The sequence below is a fragment of the Bacillus rossius genome, chromosome 1 (assembly GCF_032445375.1).
Source record: "Bacillus rossius redtenbacheri isolate Brsri chromosome 1, Brsri_v3, whole genome shotgun sequence".
Lineage (NCBI taxonomy): Eukaryota > Metazoa > Arthropoda > Insecta > Phasmatodea > Bacillidae > Bacillus > Bacillus rossius.
Window position 1 is genome coordinate 201,455,400 of NC_086330.1, and position 23,557 is coordinate 201,478,956.

The following is a 23,557-nucleotide window of genomic DNA, read 5'->3' on the forward strand; positions in this document are numbered from 1 at the left end:
CCCCCGGCACGCCTGCCACGACGGCAACCGGGGCGGCGCGCACGCTGGCCCTGTCGGCCACGATCACCAGGTCCAGTGCGCTGACCCTATCAGCCGCTGACCCCGCCCAGGCACCACGACGCCGCCCCCGGCACGCCTGCCACGACGGCAACCGGGGCGGCGCGCACGTTGGCCCAGTCGGCCACGATCACCAGGTCCAGTGCGCTGACCCTATCAGCCGCTGACCCCGCACAGGCGCCGCGACGCCGCCCCCGGCACTCCTGCCACGACGGCAACCGGGGCGGCGCGCACGCTGGCCCTGTCGGCCACGATCACCAGGTCCAGTGCGCTGACCCTATCAGCCGCTGACCCCGCCCAGGCGCCACGACGCCGCCCCCGGCACGCCTGCCACGACGGCAACCGGGGCGGCGCGCACGCTGGCCCAGTCGGCTACGATCACCAGGTCCAGTACGCGGAGCCAACCAGCTGCTGAGCCGCGAACCACGCCGGGATGGAGCGGCCGGAGCTAGGGGTGGCCCCATGTTAGCGGGACCATAAGCGGCGCAAGGTCGGGCTTCACAGGGGGGGGGGGGCGTTTGACGTCGTCTGGCCGACGACCACCCCAGAGCCCGACCTGCACCCGCCAGTATACGCTCCCGCTAACGGAACACACCCCTGGCCATGGCCCACCCGAGTCAGGCGACCCGAACAGCAATTAAAGACAAAGCCGCGGAAACCTGAGTAGACAAGAGAAGAACCGTACCCATTCCTCCTAAAACATTAAATTAGGATTTTAGCGACAATAAAATCTCTTCCAGACACACCCGTTTGGAGTCTAGCGTAATGAGGTCACGCCTGGCGCGAGAGAGGTCGAGCCTCCCTCGGACGCCATGCCAGTTCGGCAGTTCAGCGCAGCTCACGGGCCGGGGCGGACCTACGTCCCACGGAGAGGCAACATCCTTTGTCTACATCGAAAGTAACGTCCGGTAAATATAGTCACTAATTAACCAAACCCCTTTTATTGCTTAACCTCTCCGTGAGTACCCGGCCCCTTTTTTCGGTCCAGGACCTAATCCGGCCGCATCAACTTAAGGACACCCCGCACCACACTTGGTCAACGGGGCTGCTCTTCAGCATACGGCACGGGCCGTCTCCCGCAACGTACAGAACTTTATTTAAGGTCACGCGCACGGCGCTGACCACAAACCCGCAAGGGAACTTGGACAAACTTAATTGCGGTGCGTGTTTCACCACAGTGAGCACAACCCCCGCGCCGAGACATTTGCATACGGGATTGGCCGTCTCCAATCGCGCACCCCCTTAATTCAGTGTACTTTGTATCCCGTATTGTGTATTTCTAACTTGCGTTACCCGAGTAACGAGTGCCACGGAACTTGTGCGCACCCCCTTAATTCAGTATATTTTTGTATCCCGTATTGTGTATTTTTAACTTACGTTACCCGAGTAACGAGTGCCACGGAACTTGTGCGCACCCCCTTAATTCAGTGTATTTTTGTATCCCGTATTGTGTATTTCTAGCTTACGTTACCCGAGTAACGAGTGCCACGTAACCTGCACGCACCCCTTAATTCAGTGTATTTTGTGTCCCGCCTTTGTGTTACGAAATTACGTTACCTGCGTACCCAGTGAGACGTCTGAGACATAACAGCATCCGAGGCCACGTAACGCGGAACACAGACAATACGGCGCCACGAAATAACAAGTAAAAACCCCCCCGGGGACCTCTGTAGAGTGTTGTATTGTGTACGACCCTCTGAATAAAAGGTACGACACCGCCACCTCAACTCCACGTCTCTTATTTAAAATCATCTCACGCAACACCGCCGCCGGCCCTAGTGGGCCACGCAGGGGCACATACATCCACGACCCCAAATTCACGACTAGAAACGAGCTAGTCTGGCGCCCACCCGGACAACACAGATCAAGAACCGCCTTTTCCCACTAGGAGCCACACCGGGACTCGAGCCCGAGACCCCGGACGACGGCAATTGTTTTAATACTCTTGAATCACACATGGAAAAATTGTTGTTTTGCGACCACAAATATGCACACCTTTTAGTACATCTCAACTTGTGTCACTTGAGAAGAATGAAATTAAGAACTTTATAGACTTTTGTCTTACCAGTGTAAGTTTAACATTAAGAAATTATGTATCTAACGATTTAATTATACCCTTTCAAAAAATAATAAAATAAGTTAGCATCTTCAGAACTGTTAATACTGTATTACTACTTGTTTAAAAGCTACTTGTCTTTACAGAATTATCAAAAAATATTTCAGGTAGTGAATTTTTTTTTGTTGAGAAAATGTCACTCTGCTTCAGCTTCAGGATAATCTACAGAAAATGTTAGTTTAATAAAAATATCAACTACGTAGTAAAAGAAAATTTTTAATTTAAGTTAGAAAAATGAATGTTTAGAATTATAACAATAAGTTTGAACGAATCTGATAAGCGTACATAGTAAGGAACTTAAAATTTTGTAAAACCTTTTATAAAGTGTTTGTTTGTTCATCATTAATATAAGAAATTAATTTCCTCATATAATAGGTTAATTTTTCTTGTTCAAGTTACTTGTGATTCTATAATTTTATCGTATTGTAAGTTAAATAAATAGACTAAAGTATGTCTCAAAGCCTACTGCGTATGAAATATCCAAATCAATAAACTGAGCTATGTATTTAAATATATTATAACAATTAGATTTTAAAAAATTAATCTAATAAAAATTTCTCTTAAAGCTACGTATATTTGCATTTTTCATTAACTGTAACTAAAAAAAAGTTCTATCAGTGCCAGGATTTGAACCACATTCGTATTGTTTCCTCTATTATATACTTTAAACACAACTCCCTAACCATTACACTAGTACCAAACTTCTAACGAAAATTTGTGGAAAATTATTTTATATCAACAGTGTAATGCCACTTTTTCTTAAATTATTTTTAAAGTATTCTGGGTGTCACGAATGTAGAAATAAATTTTCTGATTGTGATATGTACCATCAACCATCGTTAAACACATCGTTTTCAACATCCATTGTACTCGTTCTGTGATCGATATGTAAATAAATGTGTCTGTTTAGCACTTGAAAATGTAACCACTGGTCACAAACAAACACTAAACTCGTTTAAAATACATATAAATTTGCTTCAGCACTTCATAAAGGATTTATTTAAGTTTAAAAATATGAGGTTCACGAGAATCCGCCATTTTCTGCATTGCGATCAGAACAAGCAATTGCTTGAGACATACCAGCAGTTGTCTTGGCAATGACGATCTTATTCGTGTTATTAAGCACGGTTTCAGCGACTATGAAACATGCTTCTACGATGATATTCTCAAGAAACGACTATGAGACAGGAGAATGCCCTCTCAGAAATAAGAAATATGGGACTATCATAATATGGTCTTCCTCATGAGGCTTCTGATTCAGCATCTAAAAATGAGCAACTACATGATGCAGTTAGATTTACTAGAAAAAGAAGAAGATTAACTAGGTTTGCAGAAGAACCAAATGGTACGTTTGTAATTAGTGACAATTTCACGATCAATGAAGGAGAGATCGTGCTAGTTTCCAAAGACTGAAAAAGTCATGAACATGGCATTTATTTGGTGTCGTATGTTAATAATAATCACTGCAAATCTCTCTAAATGTTGTTAAAGTTATTATAGTAAAAGTTCAGTTTTTCATGTCCTTGAGTATCTTCAGTTTCATTTTCCCTTTCGTCCTCCACTTCATTGTCACTATCTTCTTGAAATAAAGGCACACCATCTGTTTTGCTTATGTTACACATAACTACACAGCACTGAACAATTTGGCACGCAAACATTGGATCTACTCTAAGATAGTTCAGGCATGGAAATATTTCCTTAATAATGCCTATGGCATTTTCAATTACATGTCGTGTTTTCCTGTGTGCCCTCAAAAATCGCCATTGTGCTTCATTTTCTGGGTCCCTTAGAATGGGAGGAATCAGCTAAGATTTTAGGGGATAGATACTATCTCCCAGTAATACACCCTCTGGGTATGGTCTCCAACCTGTCTCCATCTTGTGATGTAAACTACTATTTCGAAGAACCCTGGCATCATAGACACTGCCAGGCCAATTAGCATTACAATAGTAGAATTTAAGGTCAGGATCACAGACAAACATGACATTAATTGAATGTTCCCCATGCCTGTATACAAAAGCTGGTACATGATGTGTAGGGGCGTCAATTTTTATCAGTGTTCCATCAACTGTGCCACAGACTAGAGGTATTGATGATAATTGATGAAACTGATGTACTATGTTAACACAATTTTCAGGCCAACACACCATCCTTCGTAGAAGTTGATTGTTGATTACATTATAACTAGCTTCTTAACTGACCTACAAACTGATGCCTTTGATGTACCATGCATATCCCCTATTGCATGGTACTGGGCGCCTGTTCCTAACCAGTGTAAACTTAGCTGTAATTGTAGTTGAGGTGTTATAGCTGTGTTTCTTTTTGTTTCATGTTTCAAAAATGGTCCAATTTCATCCAGTAAACACTGAAACTGTTGGCTAGTTAATCTAAATCGTTCATTAAATTGATAGCTACCTTCAAACATACCATAATCTATTCTTGGCCTAAAAGATCTACGGTTTCTGTTTATTAGATCGTCATCGTCTTCAGAATCACTTGAAAAAAACATTCTTCATTAGCCGAACACACAATAATATTAAGTTACATTGATTGTAATGGTTTATTGCTGTTATGTTCACATTTACCCTGTACCATAGTTGGGTAAAATATTGCAGTAATTTTGCTATACTTTAATAGTAATTACCCAAGGTCATTAGATACCAGGTCGTCTCAACAGAAGAAAAACGAATTTGGTCGTTCGGGTGTTTCCGTGATATGACGTATCCGCTAGACCTTCAAAGTAAACAAAACTGTGAAATTGCGTGCTTGTTTTGATTTTGTTTTCGTGCTGTGGTTTAGTAATGTAAAAATGCCTGCTGTTGAGAAGAAATTGGTTGCTTCATTTGTAAGAATAAGGACTTTTTAAAGATTGAATCATCTCAATCGACAGCTAAGTAAAAAACGTGTTGGAAGAAGCAGCAACAAAGTGTGCAAGAAAAGGAAAAAAATTGTAACATAAATAGTAGGCTTATAGATTTTTTGAAGGAAGTGTCATTTAATTTAGATTTAGCAAAAAAAAAAATTGTGGGGTGTGTTTGGAGTGATAGTAATCTTTTGTATTTCATATGAAATAATTTACTTTTAAATTGCAGTCATGGATAATTTCAGAATGTGTGTTTGCTACAGAATTGTTTAACAAAAACTTATGACTTCGCAAGATAGAACTTCTAAAACTGTTTGACAGGACTAAATGTTATTGGATGTATTATGTTTGTAGGAAAACAATAAGGCTCCTGATATTGCTCATCGTTCATTGAATAAAAGCATGTTTGATGTGAACCACACCTAATGAACTTCATTTTCTGGTTTAATGAATTTGTCATTGCTTTGTTTATCTTTAAATAGCAAACATTTCATAGCTTGTCAGATCACTCATTCTTTCATTGTATTGTTTTCTTTCTCTGGTTTTTCACTAAATTGAAACTAAATAAATAACTCTGGTCATATTGTAAAGAGTTGTCCCTTGTTACATTCACAAGTAATTGTCTATGTTCTTATTATATTTACATATTTGTGCATTTTATAATTTTTAATATGTTTTGTGGTCATAATTGGGCCACAGTGATTTAATGCAGTTTAACAAAAAAAAACCTGAACCTAACCACAGTTGTTTTCAACATGAATAGAAAATATGTAGTATATCAAACTAAGTAATTCAGATGCATGGAAAAGTTACAAATGTGTTTGTATACTTATGTAACAAGCAAGTGCACCCATGAGATATTTTTTTGGGGGGGGGGGGGGGGGGGGGGGGGGAGATCTGGAGGTATATGGTGTTTTAAATATTTTGGAAGACAAATGGTGATTTGTAAGTAGGTACATATATTTAAAATCTTCTACGTGAAAATATTTCAGTGTTGGACGACTTATACGTAACTACATTTTTGTCTTTCTCTATCAAGGGGGGGGGGGGGTGCTTTGCCCCAGGTATGGGTGCCCATGGTAACAAGTAATAATCTAGTGATGTAAAATATGTCTTGTTAGCTCCAAATGAAGTATTTAGGGAGTCATGCTTAGTTTTACCTCAATTTATAACCTGTATTTGTCTACTACACACCAAAATTTATACTAAGCATCATCATCCACTGTTTCCAGCCTGTGGCTGGGTCAGCCAAGTGGGTCTTGTGACTTTGTCCATTTAACAATCACATTAAAGTGTGATGATATTGAAAGCCATGCAGTTTATATTTTATTCGTACAAATATATAGTAATGTATGTGTGTGTATGTATATATATATACACACACACATACATATGCCATATAAATTTCAGAGATAAAGAAAATATGGTATTAATTTTCATGGCTAGCTGCCACACTAATTCTTTTTATCCAGGATTTTGTGCGAAATGACTTATAAAAAAAAAACTAATGGCAACAGTATAATAAATAAATTTAACATTTAATAGAGGTGGTATTAACCAACATGTAAATAATGTTATATCATTTACATAAATATCTTGGTAACAAAATTTATTTATGTACATATTTCATTAAGGAGACTTAACGCTAAACCATTTGAAACTTCGCAAATATGTAAAATTACAGAAAAAAATATTAAATTACTTTTTATGTAAATTAATGTAATAAATCATCAGCTATAAGTTGGGAAAACAATTCCTACACATTTGCATTGAAAAAAGCAATTAAAGCAAAATAGTAATGAGATAATGCCTGTAGTAAAAAATAAGGTTTTGTGTATTTTTTGTCAGCTTTTTATTTATCTTTCAAATATGTGTTCATTATAAAACATACTTGAAGTGCCTATTTATGTTGATGAAATATTTAGAGAAAAAAATCATGTCAATTGATGTAGTTTGTATGACAGAACATAGTGACTAATTGTATTTGTTTTATAGCTTCTTACTCACCACAATTTATAATAGGCATAAGTAAATGTAGATTATTATGAATTACCTATATATTTTGTTAAATACTGAATTTTGATGTAATGAAATATGTTCTGGGATCAGATTTGGAGTGTTGAAATATTTCTGATGAATTATTTGAGAAAAATTACCTTGTTACTGTTTCTAGCAGTAAAGAATTATGATGAGAGTATACAGACTGCATCTAATAAAATGAAAACAATTTAAGATATAGAGAAATGTGTTATGTGCATGAAAAATAATGAAAATCTGTTAAATTAATGGTGACTTCGAAATGCAAATCATCAATATAATCACGAGTACATTTAGTAATAAATTTAATAGTCACAAAAATAAATATTGCAAGTTTTAAAAGATGTTACACTCCTAGGATACAAACACTTACCTACAATGAAATATTTTTCACAGTAAATTATTATGTTTATTTGGCTCAGTGGTTTGTACGTAGTTATGGATTACAAGTTTCCAGGTTTAAATCCTGTCACTTAAGAATTATTTTAAGTAGGTACATAAATTTTTACTACATTTTAACACACTAGAGTTATAGTGGATTATATTATTGATGGTTATTTGTTCACATAATTGTTGTAATTACTATTAGCTTGGTCATTTTTCACTAGGTGGTCTTACAACATTTATATATTTTTTACTTGTAACAAAAAATTAATCTTACAAACACAATCAAGGAGATTAATTACGAACATGTAAATAAAAATTTATATTGATACAAATTAAGTGTATATGTTTGTTTGCATGCTGTTTTTTTTTTATATACAAATGTACAATTTTATTCTACACAAATAAAGTTTTGCACATTTAACCTTTGAAACTAGAGGAATGTCACTGTCTACACATTTAAAAAACCTGCCTCTTTTTCTACCTCTTACAGCAGAAGTTTGGCATTTTGTGGTGAAATTTTTTGTAACTAACAGTTCAAAATATGATTACTACTGTGAACATCTGATCACAAAATAAAAAAAAACTATTCTCATGCTCCATCTTCTACCAGTAGTTTAATTTTCTGACAAATTAAAAAATATATATTTTTTTATTCTAGTTACTCTCGTTCAAAAAAAAATTATGTTTGTCTAAACTGCAAATGATGTTTATGTGATACTGTTTCTCATTAACGGCTTAGTACAATTTTACGTTCCAATGTTAAGAGATGAAATAAAATTACCCAGCGATGTATCATGTAATAAAGACTTTAAACAATGGTCTGTGATATTTGTGTTTTAAGCCACATATTTGCGGACCACTTGTTGGAAAGTATCACAAGGTAGGAATAAAGTGTTTCAGTGTTTTAGGCATGTTTTCTTCCAGAAGAAGTGTTCAGGTAAATCAGAAACTGAGTATGCCTTACTGCCTGCACTATGGTGCGTAAGTAGTGGCCGTAGTGGGAAAGGAGCATATTTAGGAATACAGTAAAACCTTTTTGTTGCGACCCCATTTATTGCGACCACCTCTCTATTACAACCCGATTTCGAGGAACCGTGAAAAAATTGCCGAAAATCCGAAGATAAACAGACAGAAAATAAGTTTCTTGTGGTGAGTAACGTGTTGCTGCGTTTCTCTTGCCGAGTGCTTCCTGTCGACCGCTGTCAGCGCTTAACAACCCCCATTCCACGTCCCTTTGTCGGCAGGGTGCAGATAAAGGTTTTTGTGGCAACGTGTTTACGTTTAGCTTATTGCGAGTGTCTAGTGTGGTACGCAGTTAAGGCAAAGCTACCTGCTGGATTTCTCTTGATTTTGATTACTATCGGTTGACAATACACAGCGACCGACTGGATGCACGCCCGCCTCGACTTGTTTTAACTGCCGCAGCGATGTTTATTTTGACAGCTCAAGCAATTAATTTTTCCCGTGGGTTGATAGAAAAAGGTCGCTTCACCCAGCATAAAAAAAAAGGCTACGCCACTTATTCCCCGCGCAGGAAACACACTGGCTGCCGTCTGTCTACCCCGCATTTATCTTTCTTCTAACATTCCACGTTCTCCTCTCGTGCGAGCAATAACTAGGGCCACGATTATATGGTGAATCGCGAAATCGCGAAATTTTCCGCGAATTTATATGGAAAATGCGAAAAAAGCGATTTTTAAGAAAAACCGCTAAATAACACCGAAATTACACAATACAAGTCTCTTATATTTTAATGTGAAAAGCTTAATAGTCAAGACTTGCCCGGGTCCTGGTTGATAAGCTGGAAAAATTTCCTGCCTTGCATTTCTACATGCTTCCTCTAATCAGCTTTAGGGCGCCGTCTGGTCAGCGTGTGTGTTAGTGAAGCGGGATGATAAGATCGACGCTCAATGGTAGTTCTAGCGCGGTAAAACCTCTAAGTGCAAGGCTTCTGAACTGGCGCGCAGTCATCTCGTTCCCGTCAGATAACAGTGAAATTTGAGCGGTGACCATAACATTATATGGCGGAAAAATAAAGATAAAGGTGTAATGCATTTCCCTATGATACTTTCAAGAAATTTGTAACGGGTTTTTTACACCTAAAACTTCGAAAACATGTCTTTTAGCCATTTTATCTCAAAAGAACCATTAACAAATTCTTAAATGCTTTTCGTAAACAGACTCCAGTCGGATATATAGTATAGTTTGGAAATTGCGTAGGTTTTTCGTGGCTGTGCGCGGCACACGACTGTAGTTGCCATGCGTCACGCGCCGAGAATGTTGTCCGGCAGGAAGGGCGAGTATAGTTCATTTGCGGCAAAAATGAATACTTTTACGGCCCTGCTAAATTTTTCCATTAAATAAATTTTGAAGTTTCAGTGATTTTCCTTCAGAAATAATGTTGTGTAACTAACAAACAATTTGTATCAAAACAATTAACGGTAAATGGCTGTCGCGGGGGCCCTTAAAAATTTTTCATTTTACCAGAACTGGACTATACAAACCTGGCTTTAGTCGCACACAGTTTGGTGAAGGTGAGGAAGGATGTTGACAGTTTCACATGCCAAAGGACGTTGAAGTAGGAGGGGGAGAGAGACACGATGGTTTGTATGCCTGGGAGGGATGAACCTTGAAGTCTAGACAAGGGAAGGAGAGGTAAGCCGTATGACGTCATGCATTCGCAGCCTGTGCTGCCGCCAGCCTGTCTAGACGATATTCCCGCGCTCCCACTTACGTTGCACAAGCTACTGCTGCCGTATTTTTAAAGGAAATGTCCCATTATTTTTTTGTTATTCTCACATGAACATTATTGGAAATATTAAAGCCGACACAAAAAATACGCTGTGTGTTAAAGTTAACAGATTTTAATAATCTTTCATTTTGTTTTGTTTTAAATTTTTTTTCTTCTGATTTTCACATTTTGGTCAAAATGTCCAATTTTTTGACGGTTCTCGAGAATGTATTCGTAAAATCACTGCTTCGTTAAATCCGGGGTTCGTGACATCGGGGTTCTAGTGTATTTAACTACGGCAAGCAAGAAATCGTACATGTAATCTAACCAGTAAAAATAAACTGTCTATTGACATATTTTCTTTAGAGGTGGCCTGTAGGGCGACGGACTTGTCATGAAGGTTTAAAGCACAGCCGTCTAGCATTGTGAGTGACAGCATCCTGCTATTGTATGGCTGGTTTCTTAGCGAATAGCGGTTTGGGAAAAGGGGTTGGGGGGGGGGGGGGTTGAAATCAACTGAAAATTTCGGAAAACATCTATTACGACCCCCCCTCTATTCCGACCCTATTCCTGGGAACCGTGAGGGGTCGTTTCAGAGAGGTTTGACTGTACCAGCTTGGAAACATGTACCTGCCAAGAATGCCAAAATACCAAAATATTTTTATCATGGTAAATGATCTGGGAGTTTGTTTTGCAATTTTAATTTGAGATTTTATATCAAAATTTAATAGTATATGTGGTAATTTTGGAGACTATTAGTTTTTGGTAAATAAGTTGAGTAAGGATTAAAATGAAAGAATTTAAGCAGAGAAATATATATCTTTTAAAGAATTAATTACTTTAAAAAAATAATTGTGTTATTATTGTACACTAATAAATCTTTCACTTAGAGCTACCATTTTCAGGATTACAGATCCTAGTTAACCTAGCAAACCTTTCACATAGTGATCATTTACCATGTTACTCAGGAGTTACCATTCTTAAGAATTAGAGCTGATGTAAATGGACATGGTTAATAGTAGGCCAGACAGCTTTAGAGTGCAGTTAAATTTTTTTACTTAAATTAATAATTATAAATGACAGGTCTGTAATAAAATTTTCTATGCAAAATTACTAGCTCACTTAATATTAAATTAATGGTAGGAAGAGGGAGTGGTGACATGGAGTACGTACCACAGGGGAGTGCCATGGGGCCCTTGCTTTTCATAATGAAAGATGTCTGGGAAAGCATGATGAGTAGATTAAAAAAAAAAAAAAAAAAAAGCGGACGGTGAAGAAGGGAGTAGGGGTCTGGGGTTAACTGCTATGACACTAAAGGAGAGAAATAAAAGTCAATGAAAAGGCATCTTTCATGCTGGTGATAACCAGATATGGAATACGCCACAGGAATTTGGGACTCGTACCTAGCGATGGACATTTAAGAGTTATAAAGGTACAATGCAATGTAGTGAGATAAGTGACAAATATCGGAGGAGAAATGATGACGGAAGAAGGAAGATGCATAGACCATCAGTGATGATGATGGAGCTTGTGTGGGACACATTGTAAAGGAGGAGAAAGAAAGAATGGTGAAATAGGTTAAGGTAATTAAAGGGAGGGGATTTTGGAAAGCTCAGAGATAGGTAAAGGGCAGAGGGATCACATGTGGAAGATCCACAGGTTAGAATGCAATGGATTAGACAAAATCATATTACTGCACACAAATATGAAATTTGGTAGTTAAAGGGCCATTAAATATTCTTAGAATATTTTTTGGAGGATAGTCATTACCATAAAACTTGTTATATTGTATGATATTTAATACACTTACAAAGTTTGTTTACTACTGCAAATGAACATAACATGTTGACACTTAAACATCTAGCAAGGAAGCTAAATGTAATATTGAATATAATTACTTATCAATGGTAACAAGCATAAACAAACTAGCATTAAATAACACAATGTTGTGAATATTGCAAGAACAGCACGCATCACAATGTTTACCAACAACACCAGTTTAGATTTTAAAATACACATTTGATCCTAATTTACGATTAAATAACTGACAACATAACAAAGATTAAATATATTACTAGCGGAAACACATGATACATTTAACCTGTACATAAATTACATCAGTCTATGTGAATCGGAAAATTTAAGAAAGTGCCATTTAGACACGTGATTAATTTGAATTCCCGCGGCAATATGGTCTAGCATGTACGTCAGCCGCGATTGACCAATAACAGTAAAATAGCGAGATGAGACGACCTGGTATCTAATGACATTGGTAATTACCACAGTAGAGTTTTGTGAAAAAGGCCCCAGGTGTCGCAAGCGTTCGCCATGTTAAAAGGCCTGAGTTTGCTATATTGTTCTATTAAAATATTTGCTGAAACGGTACTGCAATCTTTTATAAAACTGTAAAATGACCAACTGCGTTTACTTAATGCCCAATCAAAGAACTGTTGTGCTTTTCAATGTTGGTAGCTTTGATGTTTCAGGAAGACGGAAGAAGATATCTCCAATAATTTTCCGTCTGTTTGTTGTCTTTGTTTTCATTGGAATACTTGAACCTGATTTGGAGTTGGTATTTAAGAAGTGTTGTCGGGTTTTCGTAATATGAGATACGAAGTTTTTCTTTCCTCAGGATTCCGATAATTAGGCAGTTTAACAACTACGCAACTTCATGAATGAAATATGTGACGAGCAAAATAAAGGATATTAAATCATGTTCTGTATCATTGTCAACTTGTGCAAGAAGACTTTTGGAGAGATTTTGGCATTTGGAGCAGCGTGGTTTTAGGCTCATCAGTCGTTCAAGGTTAGTAGTTTTGTTTATGAGAGTAGCTTTATAACATATGCAGACAATATAATGTGTTGATTTCTTAGTAATGAAGCTATTTATTGAGTATTTGTGATTTACAGATCTGAGGGTGCAATGTCTGTACCTAAGGATCGGCACACTTATGACAGAGACAGCAGCAGCGACACAGAAGATTATCACGATTCTGATGACAGGAGGAGGAGGGTGTACCACAAGAATAGAATGAGGTATAATATGAAAAACTATTCCTAGTATGTTAACGAGAGAGGCTGTTTCTTGAAAGAAAGAAATAATTCATAAAATTTCTTGAGTACCTACTATTTATTAAAGTGAGGCAGCAAAAAATTACGGTAAATATTTACAATCGTGGTAGATGCCAAAAAAAAATGCTAAAAATCTGAAAATACTTTTATTCTGTGCCCTTTCACTTCCTCTTTTCAAAACAACCGGCGGAGGTAAGAAATTCCAAATACTTTAGGAGATATCGAATTTTTTAATTTCATCATATGAAGAGTCGCGGTATATGCCAAAAAAAAATGCTAAACATCTGAAAATACCTTTATCATATGCTCTTCAACTTCCTCTTTTCATTAAAAGCGGCGGAGATTAGAAATTCCAAATACTTTAGGAGATATCGAATTTTTAAATTTCAGCACAAAACCAGCGCATTCCTGTGGCGTGCGTGCACCATTGTTTCTTGTTTACGTACGAGTATCTATTTTTTTTATTGGATAATGATGTCACGTGATTGTTCGTGATAGGCCAGAATTCAAATGAACTAATACGTGATTATTTAGTTCAATTATTGTTTAAAACGGTGTTTAATTACCGCCTCCAACTTACGTGAGTTTTTAACGTTTCTAATTTTAAAGTCTTATTTGTTATTTTGATATTGTTGCGCAAGTAATAAGTAACAAAAAACTTTACGTGAGTTGTTACTGTACATCCTTTGTTACGGGTTTGTTAGGTAAGGTCAGTTACATTATAAATAATTTAAAACTAAAGAATAATTAAAATTAATTCACATTATTTTTAATATCACCTTAGTTTTAAAGTATTTATGTGATATTAAAAATAATGTGAATTAATTTTCACATTATTTTTAATATCACCTTAGTTTTAAAGTATTTATGTGATATTAAAAATAATGTGAATTAATTTTAATTATTCTTTAGTTTTAAATTATTTATAATGTAACTGACCTGACCTAATCGACCATTTTAGTTTACTGTTCACCCTCTGTCCGGGTTTGTTTGGTCAGGTCAGTTACATTATAAATATTTTAAAACTAAACAGCCATTAAAATTAATTCACAAAATAATTTTTAATGTCGGCTTAGTTTGAAAGTATTAATAATGTAACTGACCTGACCTAATCAACCATTTTATTAATTACGCATTCACGATTCACGTATTCACGAACACACGGCAAAATAACAAAAATGGCGCCGCTCGAATGGTTCCACAGGTCTTGTATTGCAAAATTAAAAAATTCGATATCTCCTAAAGTATTTGGAATTTCTTATCTCCGCCGCTTTTAATGAAAAGAGGAAGTTGAAGAGCATATGATAAAGGTATTTTAGGATTTTATACATTTTTTTTGGTATCTACCGCGACTCTACATATCATGAAATTAAAAAATTCGATATCTCCTAAAGTATTTGGAATTTCTTACCTCCGCCGGTTGATTTGAAAAGAGGAAGTGAAAGAGCACAGAATAAAAGTATTTTCAGATTTTTAGCATTTTTTTTGGCATCTACCGCGACTCTACATATGATGAAATTTAAAAATTCGATATCTCCTAAAGTATTTGGAATTTCTTACCTCCGCCGGTTGATTTGAAAAGAGGAAGTGAAAGGGCACAGAATAAAAGTATTTTCAGATTTTTAGCATTTTTTTTGGCATCTACCGTGACTGTACATATTTTCCAAAAAAACTATTTTAAATTTCATTTTAAAGAAAAAGTTGCACTTGTTAATGTTTACTTTTAATTTATTTTAGGTAAATATTTACAATCGCGGTAGATGCCAAAAAAAATGCTAAAATTCCGAAAATACTTTTATTCTATGCTCTTTCACTTCCTCTTTTCAAATCAACCGGCGGAGATAAGAAATTCCAAATACTTTAGGAGATATCGAATTTTTTAATTTCATGATATGTAGAGTCGCGGTAGATACCAAAAAAAATGTATAAAATCCTAAAATACCTTTATCATATGCTCTTCAACTTCCTCTTTTCATTAAAAGCGGCGGAGATAAGAAATTCCAAATACTTTAGGAGATATCGAATTTTTTAATTTTGCAATACAAGACCTGTGGAACCATTCGAGCGGCGCCATTTTTGTTATTTTGCCGTGTGTTCGTGAATACGTGAATCGTGAATGCGTAATTAATAAAATGGTTGATTAGGTCAGGTCAGTTACATTATTAATACTTTCAAACTAAGCCGACATTAAAAATTATTTTGTGAATTAATTTTAATGGCTGTTTAGTTTTAAAATATTTATAATGTAACTGACCTGACCAAACAAACCCGGACAGAGGGTGAACAGTAAACTAAAATGGTCGATTAGGTCAGGTCAGTTACATTATAAATAATTTAAAACTAAAGAATAATTAAAATTAATTCACATTATTTTTAATATCACATAAATACTTTAAAACTAAGGTGATATTAAAAATAATGTGAAAATTAATTCACATTATTTTTAATATCACATAAATACTTTAAAACTAAGGTGATATTAAAAATAATGTGAATTAATTTTAATTATTCTTTAGTTTTAAATTATTTATAATGTAACTGACCTTACCTAACAAACCCGTAACAAAGGATGTACAGTAACAACTCACGTAAATTTTTTTGTTACTTATTACTTACGCAACAATATCAAAATAACAAATAAGACTTTAAAATTAGAAACGTTAAAAACTCACGTAAGTTGGAGGCGGTAATTAAACACCGTTTTAAACAATAATTGAACTAAATAATCACGTATTAGTTCATTTGAATTCTGGCCTATCACGAACAATCACGTGACATCATTATCCAATAAAAAAAATAGATACTCGTACGTAAACAAGAAACAATGGTGCACGCACGCCACAGGAATGCGCTGGTTTTGTGCTGAAATTTAAAAATTCGATATCTCCTAAAGTATTTGGAATTTCTAATCTCCGCCGCTTTTAATGAAAAGAGGAAGTTGAAGAGCATATGATAAAGGTATTTTCAGATGTTTAGCATTTTTTTTTGGCATATACCGCGACTCTACATATGATGAAATTAAAAAATTCGATATCTCCTAAAGTATTTGGAATTTCTTACCTCCGCCGGTTGTTTTGAAAAGAGGAAGTGAAAGGGCACAGAATAAAAGTATTTTCAGATTTGTAGCATTTTTTTTGGCATCTACCGCGATTGTAAATATTTACCTTATTTTCTCACTTTTTATTATTATAGGAGGAAACTTCTGCACTATTGCAAGCTGAAAAATCTTTAGGTAATTTTGGTAAATATGTACAGTCACGGTAGATGCCAAAAAAAATGCTAAAAATCTGAAAATACTTTTATTCTGTGCCCTTTCACTTCCTCTTTTCAAATCAACCGGCGGAGGTAAGAAATTCCAAATACTTTAGGAGATATCGAATTTTTAAATTTCATCATATGTAGAGTCGCGGTAGATGCCAAAAAAAATGCTAAAAATCTGAAAATACTTTTATTCTGTGCTCTTTCACTTCCTCTTTTCAAATCAACCGGCGGAGGTAAGAAATTCCAAATACTTTAGGAGATATCAAATTTTTTAATTTTCATCACAATACCTGCGTAGTATGCGGCGATCACCATTGTTTCTTTTGATAGATAATAAGGTTTCTTGTTTACGAGTATCATGTTTCTTATTGGACAATTTTGTCACGTGACTGTTCCGTGATTGGCCAGTATTCAAATTAACCAATAGGTGATTATTTATTCCGTGATTGGTCAGTATTCAAATGAACCAATACGTGATTATTTATTCCGTGATTGGTCAGTATTCAAATGAACCAATACGTGATTATTTATTCATTTATTGTTCAATACGATGTTTAATTAATCGGTCAACTTCTGCCGTGAACGACTACATCATTTCCTTATAGTGGCAAAGGAAATGTACCCGCCTCCAACTTAGGTGAGTTTTTAACGTTTCTAATTTTAAAGTATTATTTTTTTATTTGGATATTGTTGCGCAAGTAATAAGTAAAAAAAAATTACGTGAGTTGTTAATGTTCATCATTTGTCCGGGTTTTGTTAGGTCAGGTCAGTTACATTATAAATAATTTAAAACTAAAGAACCATTAAATTAAAATCACATTATTTTTAATGTCCGCTTAGTTTGAAAGTATTTATAATGTAACTGACCTGACCTAATCGACCATTTTATTTATTACGCATTCACTAACACATGTCAAAATAAAATATGGCGACGTGCGAAGGGTTAAACGGGCGTTGTATTGCTAAATTAAAAAATTCGATATCTCATAAAGTATTTGGAATTTCTTATCTCCGCCGGTTGATTTGAAAAGAGGAAGTGAATGAGCATAGAATAAAAGTATTTTCGGATTGTTAGCATTTTTTTCCGCATGAATACGCAGGTATTGTGATGAAAATTAAAAAAATTCTATATCTCCGAAAGTATTTGGAATTTCTTATCTCCGCCGGTTGATTTGAAAAGAGGAAGTGAAAGAGTACAGAATAAAAGTGTTTTCGGATTTTTAGCATTTTTTTTGGCATCTACCGCGACTGTACATATTTACCGTTTTTTTACGTACTTAAAAATCTTCCTTGATTTTTCCTTGAAAAAAGTGTGTTAATATTCACACTGGTTTGTGAAATGCTCAGTAGTGCGAACAGTGATAATTCACTCTAAAATTGTGTCATTAAAGCCATTTAAAACAAGACAAATAGTGATTTCACAAGTACTGTATAAATTGTACTAAGTTTTTATTGCCATGTTTAATAGACTCCTGGCCAAATAAAAAAAATGCTGTTACATCCCATATTTTTTCACAAAAACTTTTTTAGGTAACTAACCTAACATAAGCTATCTTTCATTTCGTTTTTATAATAACAATCACAAAACTAACCTCAGAAATGTTATGTATTACCTAACTTTGTACATGAAACATTTCACCTAACCTAGGATATGATAAGATATATCGTACCTCACAAATTTAACATATCTAGAATACTACCCCAAAGTGAAAAATGTCATAATGTAGGAACTAAACTAAATATTTTAAATGCAACTGCCTGTTCCTTCTAAACCATTCACTCAAATTATGATCATCTGTACATTAACCGTACACAATGGAGCCATTCCATTTCAATCCAGGCAGGAGCGTGTCAGGTCATCATTTCGGATTAGCTTTAAAAAAATTACAGCAGTTACAACCAGTGGAGACAATAAGTGTGCTAAAAGGGTTTCGTCCCAAAATATTTGTACCCATGTTGAAGTTGGTTCAAAATCAAAAAAGTTGGAAAAAAGCACATTTTTCAAATGAGCGGCATTCCAAAACTATTTAATGGATTCCATTGATTTTTTAAAATTATGTAGCTGGGTCATTCCATCTCAGTTCATTCAACAAAAATTGAAAATGTAACCATTGTTTTTTTAATATTGATAAAAATAGGTTCATTTGTTTGGTGACATAAGGCCACTTAAAAACCAACATTTCAGATTTCAATCTCAAATAATTCCTGAGAAAAAGAAGGTTTCGTTGTGACCATTTTTGGCCTAAAACAGGTTGTAATGACAGCATAAATTGGTCAGTATATGTTTCCTTGCTTTTTATTTCACTGTAGTACCAATATTTCAGAATAATAACACTTTTCCTTATGTAAAATTCTCTAGAGAATTCAAATTTTGCCACCAAATTGCTATATCTAGAATGGTTTGTAAGTTATAACAGAATTATTAACATGACTGATGTTTCATGTATCATCTGCATCCTTTATTACAAAATAGACTGTTTCTCAAAAGGCAGACCTCACAAAAAAATGAGCTTGGTACTATGTAAAAGAGAAGCAAAGATCCTATAAGATACATTAAAAAAAAATAGTGGCTTTCTGCTGGCAACATGTAATGTACTCGATAATCGCTTACTAATGCTATATGTACACATAAAAAAATTCCCTACTTACACAAATCTATTGCCAATGAATTAGAATCTACAGACACAATCCTCCAATTTTTGCAATTAGCAAACTGCATTGCTTTTCTGATAAAGCTGCCTTTCTATATCACACTTGCACAAGTCTTCTTTCAAAAAACTGTAAGTTCTGCCAGAGCTGCTTGTTGATGGTGCCTGCAAGATGCTGAGTATGTGTGCAAAAGGAACCCAGCACACATCGTCTCGAGGTGAAGGCCAGTAAAAGGAAGCACTTGGACCGGCAGGGTGCATGAAGGTTACTTGAGCATCTTCTTCTGACCTGTCAATGTTGTTTACAACACCAACGAACCATTTTTTGTCATACACACAAGACACATAGCAACCAGTATACAGTTTTGATATTGTACCACCAGGGTCTTTGCTAGCTGCTGTAGCGAAATTGAAAACTAAGGAATATGCATTATCCTGACTTGTTTTCTTCATTCCTATTTCATACTGGGATATTAGTGAAGCATTGTGAAACCCTCTTGTGCCTGGGATTGTCTTTGCCATAGTATACCGTTGTTGTAGAGTCGAACGAACGTCATCCACATCATTCTTGTCAATGTAATGAAAGATAATACCGGTTATGTGTTCATTGCAGTAGACCAAGAAGCTGTGAGCTGAAAATCTTGTGTGTGGTGGCACAAATTGAGGATATTCTTGCAGTTCTTGTACTGAGCAGCACAACCATCACTGAAATAATGTATGTGTTTTACATGAGGCAGGTGTATTTTAACATATGTGACTATTTCTGACTCTGTTTTATACACCATGGAAACATCATGATCCAAATCATTTGACAAAAAACAATGACTGCTTATTTCAAATTAGCATTGTCTGAATTTTTGTAGTAAATGACTACTGGATGAACTGTACATTTACTATTGTCCAATGGTATCCTTGTGCTTCATTTTGGATAACGAAGGAAAAATTTTCACTGAAATGTTATAAAGCTATAACTTCTCTTTCACTTATTTTCTCTTTCAGCTGCTTGAGGTAGTCCGATTGTTTTTGTGGTATAGGAATGGGGTATGAGGAGTTCCATTTTTTGTACTAAAATTTCCATAAAGTCTTCTACACTTGAGGTAAAGGTTTGTAATTGTGTTCTGTCTGTACTGACCCACTGTTTATATACATTCATATCATCTGGATTACAGTCTAAAGAATGATATAGATGCTGCTTTAGAGTATCTGGAGAAGGACATTGCTCACATTGACACCTTGAGAGATGGATATTTTGCCTTAAGAGCGCGTGGGAGATAATATTTTCTCGCGCGCGGTCAGTTGAAGTGGTTCATTTTTTCCTCGTAGGATAGCGCTGCGTTCCGCCCCGGGCGTATGGAGTGTATTCTAGTGGAGACCCCGCGAACTAGTAGGAAAACGGAATGTCACCCGGGAGAGGGGGGGGGAAGTGAGATACAAAGACGAATGAAGGACGGCTGATAGGGGTGGGATGAGTCAGCTGTAGCAGCCAACGCAACGGCTTTGTGATGTGCTGAGAAGCACAAGACGACACTGGACTATCACGCCCGTTTCATACGTAACCAGACAGAGCGGATAGAACATTTTTTTTTTTTTTCGTTTAAAGGAACGCCATTTTTATGCTTAACTGTTTCGGCGTCTGTGGATGTTACTGTGTGATACACCACTTCGTTTAAATAAAAACCGTACAACAGTTCTGGTACATAAAATATTACAAAGTAAATTTATCACTCATGTTTATTTTACATTTTACTGCAAGCGAAACAAAAAAAAATAGAACTTGAGATACAAGGTTACACTACATACCTAAAAGTTTAGTATTGTCATCTGCCTGACAACTTCAGAACGAAACTTCTTATTTATACCTTTTTTAATACACTTGACGTTTCTGACTCGTGTTTTGTAACAAATGTACCGTTGATTTGTAGAGAATAAAACACAACATAATTTGTTAATAGTTTGAGAAGATAACAGCATATTAAACTCTGAAAAATCGCCGATCTCGGCACTTTCCGCATTACAAAATATCGGCTTGACCTCAACTTTTTCTGCTCTTATCGTGCGAGGTTGCATTAATACCAATTGCGCGTCCTGATAGGCTGGAACAGTTTTCCGCCTTGTCTGGTCAGCGTTGTCTGGCTGACCCGAATTAATAGGCACTGGCTCAGGCAACTGAAGCTGAACTACTCCAGGAAATATTATTCTAATAATTTTGCTAGTGTACTATTTTCTACATGAACATTTGCTAATTGTTTCTCCAAATTTCGTTTTGAAGTTTAAAAAAAAACATGAAGTCCGTGTAATCTACGTTTTTGATTGAAAAGTCAAACAAGAATTTGTCTTTTTTTCCCCCCCGCAATGGACTTAGATACTAGTTTCTATATTTTCTCTAAATCCAAATGTCCATACTTTAATTTTAACTTTAATTTAACTTTTATAAATGTGTGTTGTGTATAATTAAGTATACCTTTTTTTATCGATCAACATAATATTTGCTCCTTAACCAATTAAGTGAACTTAAAAGTGAATGTTACTGGCATTACTTTATATTACACAATAATAATTATTATTGCAATCACAACTGGTAATCATAATTTAAACAGAACTATAATCTATTTCATTGTCCGAATTTTGACGTTTAGCTTGTGAGAAAGGTCTCTGTAAACAGGATTGCAAAGATCTTATTTTACCAGAAAACTATTGGACTGCCAGAAATTTCTAAAAAAGTGAACGTCAAAATTCGGACAACATGGACTTTATCTCAATGGAAGTTATATCGGTTTTTCGAAATTGAATGACAGTTCACTGTATAATTATTGTGTTATGTTGAAATTGAGCCAACTTCTCGCTACAGAAAGAAAACTTATGTCTCTTCTCATATAACGTAGTAACGTAGAACATGGTCGTGGTAACTACCCACCTATGTATATACTACCACTGAAGGTTCAATTACTGAACTCACATTTGCGTTGGCCTTAGTTTCAATCCTTTTCCAGCGAGTCTTGTTATATTTTAAGTAGTGTATCTATATTGCGGCAAATTTTAGACTAAATTATATGTGTCGTTAAGAGCGTCTATGGTGGAAGGCCGCGGCCTGTGTGGGAGGGCTTGCTGCCTGTCGCTCAGTGGCTATTATGTAATTGAAGCTACCGTATATCTAAATATGATACAGAGACTATAATAGCTAATGAGCGACAGCCATTAACCCTAGCACACCGCGGCCTTCCAATAAAGATGCCCACGAAAGAGCCCATCGAAAATTAATATTGAAACATGTAATTAATTTGAGTGAAAATTTATGTATTACTTTAGAATTTTTTTTCGTTCATGTTACGTAGCATTTTCTTTCCATAGGCTAGTCATAGGTTCAGCAACTTAACCAAAGTAAGTTTACTCTTGGTTATAAAGCACAATATATATATATACAGTATATATATATACAGTATATATATATATATACAGTATATATATATATATATAATACATATAAAGTTGACATATATACACAACAAGTATTTAAAACATACATACAAACTTCGGCAGGCTGTTTCTGGAAAGAATACAAGACGAAAGCCTAATAACCACTTTACTCATAAATCGAGTTACGAAACTCCGAAAATGGAATTTTCCATATCTTGAAATTAACATCATCAGTAAGTAAACTGTGGCATATGATTTTTTAGGAAGGAAACTTTACACCTGGCAAACGTGCTTTGTAATGCCTGCCCTGATTTATTTTTTTTATTTTTTATTATATTTTCAGGTGATAAAATTTGCTAAAACAGAAATGCCGTTATATTCATTGAAGGATGTTCATTACAACCCACGTATCTCGTGGTGAAAAATTAGCGTTCTACAAAATCATCAGTTGCAGTGCATGTTATTCAAGAATAGGAAAATTTTATTTTTGGGGGTTCAAAACTCCGAATCCATTTATGAGAAAAGTATGGTACACAGGTTTTCGTCTTGTATTTTCGCCAAGAATATTCTGCCAGAATTTGTCTCTCTCGCACGCACGCACGCACACTGACACATATAATATATAGAATACATTACTAACTTAAAAAATGTATATAACTTTAGAAAGTTGACATACCGTGTTCGGCCCTTGCAAGAATCGAAGTTTTACAATTCGCATCCACAAAATAATAAGTAATGTGTGCAGAAAAGATAAAAGATTATGGAGTATATATTAAGTTAACGATATGAAATGAATTTACAGTAGGATAGGTCTTACAGTAAAGCACACAAAAACACATTTACTATGTACTTCTTGCATCAGAAAATAGCTTTGGCGAAACCTTGCATTCATTCAAACCTTCTTTTGAAAGTTAGCCTATCTTGTTAAAACAAATTTTTGTTTCAATTTGTACAGTTAAAAATAGTAAGGA

The 23,557-nt window shown here is 35.6% G+C and overlaps 1 protein-coding gene across 3 annotated transcripts in view; it reads left to right on the top strand.

Moving 5' to 3' along the window:
• Positions 1-3,161: 3,161 nt before the first annotated feature.
• LOC134527242 (BTB/POZ domain-containing protein KCTD20) overlaps positions 3,162-23,557 on the top strand; it is a 276,293-nt gene continuing 255,897 nt past the window's right edge. Inside the window, exons 1-3 of one of the 3 annotated variants that reach the window (XM_063359739.1) lie at positions 3,162-3,518; positions 12,824-12,997; positions 13,102-13,227. In XM_063359739.1, coding sequence (XP_063215809.1) covers positions 12,867-12,997; positions 13,102-13,227 — 257 coding nt within the window. In that variant the 5' untranslated portion in view covers positions 3,162-3,518; positions 12,824-12,866. The other 2 variants (XM_063359737.1, XM_063359740.1) reach the window with 2 other exon arrangements.